At 36.8% G+C, this 11,136-nt stretch overlaps 1 protein-coding gene across 1 annotated transcript; it reads left to right on the forward strand.

Annotated features, from left to right (window-relative positions):
• Nucleotides 1-1,188: 1,188 nt before the first annotated feature.
• LOC142343242 (meiosis regulator and mRNA stability factor 1-like) lies at nucleotides 1,189-8,992 on the forward strand. The gene is made up of 3 exons (XM_075395022.1): nucleotides 1,189-4,800; nucleotides 7,299-7,423; nucleotides 8,406-8,992. The coding sequence occupies exons 1-3, from the start codon at nucleotides 1,218-1,220 to the stop codon at nucleotides 8,745-8,747; spliced, it is 4,050 nt and encodes a 1,349-aa protein (XP_075251137.1). The 5' UTR covers nucleotides 1,189-1,217; the 3' UTR covers nucleotides 8,748-8,992.
• The last annotated feature ends 2,144 nt before the right edge of the window (nucleotides 8,993-11,136 follow it).

Raw genomic sequence — 11,136 nt, forward strand, 5'->3', positions numbered from 1 at the left:
ATATCGGTTCTATCGTCGGTAAATTAAACAAGTCAACAAAGATATATCAGTTTAGTTGATTTCAATCAAAGCCCGAGCTTTGTCTAATCACAGATCTATTTTACTTTTTTGACACGTATGAACCTTGTGTCAGCCATAAATCAGGTAATAAATCTAGTTTCAAATTAAATCTTTAACCTTGAAACGCAAGGTTTTTTGTACATCTTTTTTTATATACGTGTGACACTCACAAAGAGAAGTCGCATACTCAAGGTACTCTAGAGTGTTCCCCTTAACAGTTAACACTATGTCATCCACATACCTCCAGCAAACTTTTAATTCTTGTGTGTCCTCGGTTGTAACTTTTTCTGCACAATTGGAACTGATCCATACAGTTTCCTGCAAGTTTTTATACTCTATGTCAGTAATACTTGGCACTTTGCATGAAATAGTATTCGCATTCGACTCCCCTCGGTTACAATCAATGCACATTCACTTCATGTCAGGAGTTTTGTTCTCGCGTGCCTCATTTGGTTTCTGCGAGGATTCTCAAATGATTTTATCCCCAAATCTGCCAAAATTGCCGCCAGTGAAGCATCCATTGCTAATCCGTCCGATTGATTGTACCACATTTTATAATACTTAAAATGAACATTCGTTGCGGCTAGGAGATATAGTTTTATAATTGACTTACGTCGTTTAACAACTGAATATTTTGCCGATTTTCATACAAATGAGTGGCGTGCTTCTTCTTTGCACTCTTGTGCGTGGCAAGTGGAACCTGGCCTTTTGCATGCCGAAATAAACAGTTGAAGGTGTAGTGAAATTTTCAGACACTCGAATTGAGAAAGCTAGAGCCGATTCTATTACAGAACGTGTGAATTAGCAAATCGAGTTGATAAGTATGTTGACATTACAAGTTTGGTTTGATTAAAGAGTGGGCTGCTCAACTTGTTATTGTAACTGCAGCCTGTGCGGAAACAAATGGACACTATTTTTGATCGAATGAAGGGGACCGAATGCGCGCTGCAGCTGTGTGCTGCGAAACAACAACAACAAAATCACATTGCTCTCGCGGTTCCTACTGGCTGCTTAGTTTACGTTTTTCAGGTGGTTAAATTTGATTATATGTTGACACAAAGTGTGCTCACCTGTCTTGTCAGTTTTGATATCAAGCGTGTTTGTTGTATGATGAGATGTTTTTACTTTTTTCAGAAAGTTTTTTTGTACCCATCAAAATGTCATCGCCGTTTTTATTCAAACCAAGCGATTTTCGACAAGATTTAGCCGTGAGCGCGAATTCTGTTCCGGTTGTCAAACCCAAGGCTGCACCGGTTGAATCTTCTGCTTTGAAAACATCAAACAGAAACAACAAAAGTTATACCGCAAGCCATGATGCAGGAGAGATAAATATTGCCCCAATCAATCTCACTGACAATTGGGACGAATCGGAGAACTCCAAAATTTCACCACAATCTGCAGTTTCTAATCTTTCAAATGTGACACCGACGCAGCCTAAAACATCAAGAGCAGCCAACTTCAAACAGCGAATGTCTGACGTTAAAAAGCGATCTTCGGGTTCCGCTAAGTCTTCAGCTGTGAGCGTCGAGGCTGCACCAACAAACGTATCTATTCCCGAGAATTGCTCTAATGTTTCTTTTTCATCTGTGAGTGACATTAAGAGCCCGGAATCAATGAATTCCTCTTTGTCAATGAGTTTTACGAAAGCAGAAGCTGAGCTTATGACACCTGTTGCGACTAATAAGAAATCTACAGCTAAGTCAAATCAAAAGTCAGCACCAAGTGGTACTAGGCAAAAGGGACCGAAACCTTCGATCGGCCTGTTTTGGGACATTGAAAACTGTAGAGTTCCTGCTCTAAAGAGTGAAATGAATTATATCAACGCCATAAGAGACCGATTCTGCAAGGATTACATATGCGATGAGTTTATTTGCGTATGCGCTGTAGATTCATTGTCTGATAGAACTTGCGAGGAACTGAACAATGCACAGGTAACGCTTGCTCACGTTCCATCTGGTGCTAAAAACGCAGCCGACGAAAAGCTACGACAGAAAATAAGACGCTTCGGAGAACTCTTTTCGCACAAGAATGCTGCTGCAATTCTAATTACAGGTGACATTAACTTCATATCGGATGTGACAGATTTAGTCCACCGATGTGGTGTGAAAGTTATTCTAATTCATAACAACCATACAAACGATCAATTAAAATCAATCGCAAGCGAGACTTTTTTGCACGAAGATATCTTAAGCAGCATTCCTGACAGAACTGCCAAACCCGGAATGCTCTATGTGAAACATGAGTTAGTTGTCAAAAATCTACCCATTCATCAACCAGAAATGGCCATAAGAGCCAGGCTAAATAAACTCTGCGATAACTGTGGTGGTAAAATTTTACAAGTCAATATGAAGACGGGCTTCGCATTTCTCGCGTTCTCAAGTCCCGAAACGTGTGAGCGGGCTCATATTCGTTTGCAAAACAAAGACGTGCTTGGAAACAAAATCCAGGTCGACGTTGCCTTAAGGCAATCAAACTATGTTAATGGACCTGTGCTTGGCGCAGCGCCTCCGATGGGAGGTTACAGTGATGGTATGCGCAGTTATCAAGGCAATCATTATCAGAACTTTGCAGCCATGCAACCTCCAGCGTTGCAACCTATTCACGTTGCTGGTAACAACCAAATGAGCCATCAGGTTCCCATGTCCAATTTGCATTTGTTTAACAACAAACCCAGGAGCTTTAGTGGGTCTGCTCCCAGGATGTCTTATGCAAGCCCTGTATACCCATCTAAAGGTAACGCCGTGTCCGGGTTTAAACGAGACGTGAACTCGAACAGCATTCCTCCCGCTGTTGGTATCAAGCGGATAACTGTTCCAGCTAAACCAAAACTGCCGCCTCCTACTAAAAATATTATAAAAGACTCAGATGTTAATGCGATTCTTGTTAAAGCTTCGAATGATTTCGACTGTACTCGGAATGAGACGAAAGTTAGACAAATTTTGAAGCGCCAGTTAAAATCAAATCAACCGCAGCCTATTGCTTATAAAACAGCTTTTTCAACAAATCCTGATTCGTCTTCGTTGTTTGCTATGTGTTTCAGTTCTGAGGTCGAGCGCGATGAAGCTATAAGAGTTATTTCAGGCTTCTCCGGCAAAGATTTTTCTTTCTCGGCGTCCAAGGCCATTTTGCAAGACGATGAGTTAGAAGATTTAAAAATAAATGTTTTAGCTTTACTTGATACCACAAAAACACAATTGCATACATTTATTATGAATTATTGGCAAAAATTTGACAAATTTATAAAACCTAGTTTATTAAATTACCTTATTGATGAATTAATTGTGGTTGATGAACCCAAAAATTCACCAAAAGTAATTTCGCTCAAAAGCGAAGATCCAGAACTTGGAAATAAAGTAATGACTTTCGAATATCTGAAGGCTGCATCGTCCAAAAGTCCGGAAAAACTTGAAAACGATGCGAAGGATTTTAACCCTTATGACCCCATGTCGTTTCAAATGCTTCAAATATCGGATAGTCCTTTTAAAATGGACGCAGCACCCCTGAAGTTTATTGCAAATAACATGGATGATGAATATTCAAATTACATTCTTTACCTTAACTACGATCCTATGCCGTTTCACAGGTGTACAAACTCAGCAAAGAATTTTACTGCAGAGAAGTTTTACTTCAAAAAATTTTCTGAACAGGTTTATGAATTAGTGTCTGAGCACGGAGGTTTTATTCCTATGTCTCAGTTTTTGAACTGTTATCAAACAAAATTCGGAAAATTGTTATCTGAAAATGTCATTTCTTTCGAGCAGTTGTTGCTTTTGGTTGATGGAATTTCTACTTTCATGGAAAATTCTAAATGCGTTTGTTTTTCGTCGCTCGACATCCACTATAAAGAGTATTTTTCGGACGTACGAGCCCCTTTTCCTGTTCCTCATAGTAAAATGAACGAATTTATTACCGAAGTTTTCCGCCAGCTAGAAATGGCGGAGTCTAATAATTACAAAGTAAAAATTTCCGATTTTCTTCAAAATTACTATGAGTCAAAAGGAAGACATTTTGATTCCTCTCGTTATGGCTACCAAGACCCGCGTGAACTTTTTAGCGCTTGTCGTGGTTATTTCACAGTGCTTGGCGTTGGTACTAACCAACAAATTACATATTCTCGACGTATGAACACAAAAAGATTTGGAAGTTTTCTTCGAAGTCGCCTAAGATCAACTGATAAAGACTTAGTTGGGGCTGTTCGGAAATTGAAGTTCAATTCCGTCCATTTTGGGTTTTACAGTAATGACGATATTTGCCAGTCTAGCTGGCTTCAACTAGCAATATCTACCCAGCAACAAAATAACTCGACATCGGCCAACTTTGACTCTGTCACCACAACGGTCAAAGATATTACTAATTTTTCCTTGAAAACTTTCATCATTGTTTCAAATTCGCATAATCAAACTTTATCATATCGTGAATTTTTGACCAGGTTTCAAGAGCAGTTCGGGCGGTCTGTGAAACCAAGTGATTTTGGATTCGTGGATCTGAAAGAGTTGCTTTTAGCTACTGAGCTTGTATGGATCACAGACTCGGTTGACGGGTCAACACAGACCATCATGTTTAGACCTTTAATAAAATTGCTGCATGAGTTGGTACAAATAATGCGCAAAATGAAGTCAAATGTTTCACTGAGTGAATTGAGCCAGAATTACAACTGGGCCAATCAGAAGTCACTTGTGTGCTATCAATATGGGTTCCCCACATTGACAAAGTTGTTAGAGTCACTACCTACTTTTCTTAGTAAGTATTCTTATTTGCTCTCGTGGAGAAGCAATTATTGCAAACGTGTGTGTCTTTTTTTATGCAAAATTTTTTGCTTGACCGTTTTGACTTCTCGAGTGACTTTTACGCCCTTGACATTTTGCGTTTTGCGTGATCTAAAATTCCCTCTCAATCACAATTTCAAGTAGCTGAACTCAATTGGCGGCAATTTAATTCTCAAAGTCAAATGAAAAGTGCGCCGAAACTGGTGCCAGTTTTCACTTAAAATCTTAATAGTGGTATATATATTAACCTCTGATGTGGTTATTTGAAGCCCACTATTGAACTTCTTAGTCCCATCCCTCCCCCCCCCCCCGACTGAAACAGGCTGCAATTGATTAGAGCTCCCACTAGTCGTTCGAGAGCAATTCTTCCGACGTTTAGTCGGTTATGTTTCTGTCTTTTGTCCTGCAATTGGTTTCAGGCAAACGAATTCTCAATCGCTTTCAATTTATTGTTAAATGGTTTTGACAGCAAAGAAAAGATAATTGTACGTCAAATGTCAACCTGATTAATTGCTGCGAAGTTTTTAGCAATTATATTAGTCCTGTGGTCTTTTATGCAATTTTTCGCCTGACCGATTTTTCGTCTGACCTTTTTGACTTTTCGTCCTTGTAAACAGGATAAACAGGTAGCGCCCGAAGGGTATTAAGTGGCTCAGCAGCTTTCTTAGAGCCTTACGCCTTACTAGTCTCTGAGAATTCGATTCACCAAAACTGTTTGGAGACAATTTCAGTGAGTGAAGGGTGGTCCTCAATCTTAAAAGTTTGACCCCTCAATCCCCCATCGCTTGAAAAAATAATAATTAACGCAATGATTGTGTTGCACTACGCAACCTGTTCGCAGTTCTTATTTTTAAACCTGAAATCTTTCTCTTTAGTTCTGATTTTCTAGAGTCATTAAATTCAAAGCAATTATCTATATCTTTAGATTGCTCTGGTCTGTAGCTTTTACACTGATGAGTTTTTTCACAAATCTTTTCCCCATTTCAATGCTCTTAAGTTGGTATTTGTACAGTATGGATTGCAGTAACCTAGTTAACACCTTCTTTGACTGACTATTAATTGCTGTCGAACGAAGTTTGAAGCATTTATTGTAAACGTGAGTGTCCTTTTTAATAGAAAATTTTTGCTTGGTTTTTGCGCTTGGTTGTTCGCTCTCAAGTTACTTTTTCACGCTTGACTTTTTAATTTTTGCGTGATCTATATTTCTCTCATGGCGAAATAAAGTCTATTGCCAACATAAACCCGATTTTAAGCGATGAAGTATCAGAACCCCGATGGCTTAGTGGCTAAGTACATGCGTGTGAAAAGTATTGTGTATACTTTGCATATAAAAATTTGCTTTTTCAATTTCAGTTGCTGCTTTGAGAAAAGTTTGCTACTTCGTTCAAATCTTTGGATCCCTAGTTGCTACAGCATTTCGTTTCCAGAAATTGAAGTTGCTTGTAAAGATTTCAAGATCAGAATTGAAGTTTTAAAATAAGAATAAGGATTCAGATGGGTTTTTGCTAAGGGAACATTGGTATAAAAAGACGAAAATGTTTAAAGTCTTTGTTCTTGTCGGAGTTTACGAAAGCATAGTTTTTTTGAAAGATGTGTGCCATCTCTTGAAGTAAAAAAATGAGTAACCTAATGCATTATATAAGAACTTAATGCCAATTTTGAAAACTTGTTGACATAGATCGCTGTTAAAATTTTTCTAGGATGTTCCTTTACTTTCATGTTCTGTTTGCTTCCATTTAACGGACACAGTAACGATCAAACAGTTTTGGCGCAAATAGTTTACTCTCAATCGCAACTTTATTCTTTGTGTATCAATACTAAAAAAATAGGCATATTTTCTTAAGCAATGACATAATTAAAGAACGGAATTTAAAGGTTTAAAAACTGTAATTGTGGCCACAAAATGTTTAGGAAGAGCGAAAGAAAAATTCAGAAGTTCAAAAAACGTAATGAACAGTTATCAGCAATTAGTTCATAATACTGTTTTAATTTTAGTCAATTTTTGACCGTTGTTCTGAAAGATTTGAAATTTGAGTGACTTTTTAGGCTTGTCTTGTTTTGGACTTGATTTTGGTCGTTCTAATTCAGGTTTCTTAAAATGAACGAAAAAAGAAAAGCAAATATAAATTGCGCCGAATGACGTTACACGACTCGAGTTTTGGTGGTACATCTTAAATGACAATATTTGAAGCTGCGAACTAAAGCTCTCCACGCGGGGTCTAATTTTAATTAGTTTTTTCCTGCGACATCTGTTTTCGTTTGCAGTATTTTCGCCCAAATTTATGTGACGTTAACTTTTAAACTATTGTCTGGCGTTAGCTAGATGTTCATGAAACTCTGCGGAGAATTTTTACCTGACGTATGCATAGTTTTGAAGACTGCACAGATCTTTAACATTCTGGGTTTTAAAATAAGTTTTTTTCTTAATTGTGAGCTCCAGTTGATTTTCAAATGTGAGGAAATAATTAACAGGTTTTACGAGGAGAAACTCGATGAGCTTTTCAAACGGAGACAACCAGCAGATCTCTTTCACACAACAGTTCAGTGCTTTACTGGCCAACTATGGAAGTGAAATCTCGCCCACAAACAGCACTCCGGTAAGTATTTTCAATAATCAAGTTGTAGTGAAGGTCTCAAAATGCCTCCTCTATTTTAAACAGCAATTTTTTAGAAGTGACACTTTAGATGTAGTCGGGCAGTTTTTGATCGAAATGAGAGGCCTATAGATCGAAAACAGAAAAGCTGACGGAGGGTTCTGATATATTCAAGTAAAAACTTTATGACTTTGAAAATTTATGACAGCAAAACTAAAGTTGAAATGAAAGAGCTGCATTTCAGAAATCTATATATTTATTTACAATATATGATGGTTTTAGCACAGGTTTGTACGGAAACCTGTTATAGCTGTTAATTTGCCCAGATTAGTATGAAGTTGGAACCAAACATGATACTTTTATGCTAATATTTCTGCTTTTCTTGCAAATTATAGCTCAGATATTTCGAAATTTTGACAAATGCTAATTTCAGTTCCCGTGCGGGTGTCGTTCGCTTAAAAGTGCCTGATTAACCAGAGAACTAAATTTGCTCTAATTTTGGTCAGATGTTATTTATATCACTCAAGTCTTGCACGATGTTAAGCAATGAAAACGCATACTTTTATACGTCATATAACAGAAGAAAAGTTCAAGTTGGTTTATCAAATAGTAAATGAATTGTTCAATGCTAGCTTTTGTAAATCATGTAACGAAGTCGCACCAAAACTGACAAGAAACTTGAAGTCATTCACATGCGAAACCTGCTCCTGCAGCTTGGCTAGTTGAATTCAAAGTGTGTTCAATTGAAGAGGCCTTTATACCGTTCTCTAGCTATCATCCGTTTTTGCGCATTTTATTTTCTTACCACCCCCCCCCCCCCCCAAAAAAGCATAACAATCCTTAACTCATAGTAATATGTTGTATGGATGCCTATTTTGTAAGGTGGAGTATAACGCTATGACGAATGAGTGAGGGGAAGGGGGGCTGGGGGCTGTTTTTTTATCGGAAATCTTAGGTTTAGGTTTCTATAAACCAAAAATTTCAGACTCTGAAGAGACGCTTTGATTTGGAGCGCGTGGAAGCTGAAACAACTTTGTCCCTTCCAGTTGCAAGTCCACCGCCCTTCACCCCAACTAGAAAGTTACAACAGGAAATATCAAGCAAGAAGAACCCAAATGCACCCAGACATATGTCACCCTTAAATAGAAACAACTCTTCCGCTAACAAGAAACTGAAGTATCCTAACAGTGCTAATGGTAATCATAGATCGTCTGTCGTTTTGGACGAATTTGATGCACTTGAAGGTCCTCGAATGCCCGCGGGAGGGTCGAGTTCTCCGGAACCCAATTTACCTTTCCCGCCCCCGCATTTCTTTGAAAGGCCATAAATGTTTTCTTTTAAATATTCGAACTAATCAGACTTAGATAATCTGAATAGATGATAAACCCCGCTAATTTGTTAGTTTTAATATTTCACTACTATTTATTGTTTATGTTTTAGTCACTACCGTTATATTATGCTATTTTGCTGTACTAATTAATTTAGATTAAGATGAAAATCGAATTACATATATTCTTTGGATGATGCTTTATTCAATTGGTCGTCTAGTTTTTTTTGTACTATTTTTTGAAATTAGAATTAGAAAAGAAAACTCTGTAATTTTAGATGTACTTTTGGTTAGGCTTGCAAACCTGCAATTTTTCGTTGAACAATTGAAAATTTAGCATTTCAAAAAGCCAAACTTTAGCGGTCTTCAACTAGATTCTTCAATTATTGAATGTCCACGCTTATTACAACGGGAGTACAATTTTTCAATATGATATTGGAATGTTCTTAGCGGCATCTCAGCTCTAACTGGGTCTGAGGTAGATTAAAAAATGGACACGTTTTGCTGAAATATTTCAGAAAAAATCTTATCAGAATTGTTTTTGAGAAAACGATTTTTCAACAAATGTTGGAATGGAACAAAAGTGTTTTCTATGTGAAAAATGTGAATGATCACTTCAGTTAAAATTTGAAGTGTCGGCATGGAGTCAATTTGCCTAGAATATGAGTTCTTGAAGTATTACGTACAAAAATGTAAATATCAAAGATTTATTGGACGCGCGCTTGAGGAAAATTAATATGCATATTTGTAATAAAGAATTCTTATTTCAAAAGCTTTTTATTAAGTTTTTTTTTAATTAAACTAGAGTTAATAGAAGTAAGTTTTTTCGCCAGCAGAGACCATCCGCTCTACAGAATTCTTACTAGTTGCTCCAAAACAAAGTTTGAATCCGTTAATGGCCGCCATATGCAAATTATCTGTAGTTTTTAGCACTTAACAATGAAGAAAGTAGCACGTGCACTGGGGGCAAAAATAGGTCCCCGGGTTTTCAGCAACTGTCGTAGTTGAGTTTGTGCACATTTTATGATTAGGTTTCTGATTTAGTAGATTTGATAAAATTTGTTTTAAGTGTTCGGGTGGTTTAATCGATTGCACGGTATTGAGTTGGAGGCTGAACTTGTTTTGGAGCTATTATTCGGATTGTAGTAAGATTTTTTAATGGTCGGCTTTCGAACCAAATGTTTACAAGAAATAAAACAAAAAAATAGTTTTCCTTTTGAGAATTCACCAGACAAGATAGGGTTTTTTCCGATTTGAGCGAAAGATTAATTAAAGATATTTCTATTATACAGACTGCAAGGAAACATATTGGATGTATGTCGTTGTTCTTAGCTGCTGAACTTTTGGCAATCAAAACTTAATCTGAAAGGCGCCAAAATATAATGGAAATCAAAACGTTGTCTTTTATGTAAAAACTCGTATTGAATTAGAACTTGGTTTTATCGATCAATATTTTAAATTGGTTATGCTGTTTTAAATTTAAAATTTTAAGTTTGTCTCAGAAAAATAGCTGATTATTGCTGTTTTGGTCACAGAAAAGAAGAGTCTTGAAAATGACGTTGGGTGACATGTAAAAGCAAGAGGTTTCGAATCGGAAAGACATTTAATTTTTTCAGGCAAAGTAACGTTTTTTACGGCAGTTTTCAGAAGCAATGGAAAGTTAAGCTCAGATATTTAAACTTTTTCAGTGCTGAATGTCTATCTTTTACGTCTTAGTCAATTTATGAAAATAGGTTACCTGCCATCTTGATATTTGCTAAGATGTGCGTTAGATTTGGCGATATAGTTGTGTGACATTTGTTGTGTTATAAAGATATCATTTCTATTTCGTTTAAAAACAAAACTTTTCATTTAAAACATTAACTCAAAAACAGAAATGTTGCCACCTAAAACAATAGATCAAAAGTGTATACGTGATGTTAACTGAATTAAAACAATGCTTTTTGAACCAGAACGTTATTTTTGCTGAACAATCTTACTATTTGCAAATTTCTTTTACTATACAGTTACAAAATGCTCAGGCAATATAGTGTCAAATTTCAGCTTTCAGTTGGAAGCAAACTAGACTGCCATAAGCGTATGAAGCTATAGCCTCGAATAACGTTTTTTTTGTTTTGGTTGTCTGCTGCTTATTGAAGTCAATCTCAAATTAGAATGGAAGAGTTTGACATTTTTGGGCTCAATTTAATAAGCATTTCAGACAATAAGTGGCTTTGCTAAAACTCCACTATTTGTAGTTTCCATCGAGTTTTCAAGCAGAGTGAAGTTTTCGACAGTTAAATATAGACCTTCTTGTAGGAATTTTTTGATGATGGCGAATACAGGTCATTGCATTTGACTCTAAAATGTTTAATAGCCGCGGAGCGATTGCTGCTGTTATTGGGGACAT

Source organism: Convolutriloba macropyga, chromosome 1 (assembly GCF_964194025.1).
Source record: "Convolutriloba macropyga chromosome 1, txConMacr16.3, whole genome shotgun sequence".
NCBI classification, from domain to species: Eukaryota; Metazoa; Xenacoelomorpha; order Acoela; family Convolutidae; genus Convolutriloba; species Convolutriloba macropyga.

Bases quoted from the DNA above. Each gene is read 5' to 3' on its own strand.
- LOC142343242 (XM_075395022.1), top strand. From the start codon at position 1,218: ATGTCATCGCCGTTTTTATTCAAACCAAGCGATTTTCGACAAGATTTA. The intron at 4,801-7,298 runs GTAAGTATTCTT...AATAATTAACAG, and splicing joins GTCACTACCTACTTTTCTTA to GTTTTACGAGGAGAAACTCG. The intron at 7,424-8,405 runs GTAAGTATTTTC...CAAAAATTTCAG, and splicing joins CGCCCACAAACAGCACTCCG to ACTCTGAAGAGACGCTTTGA.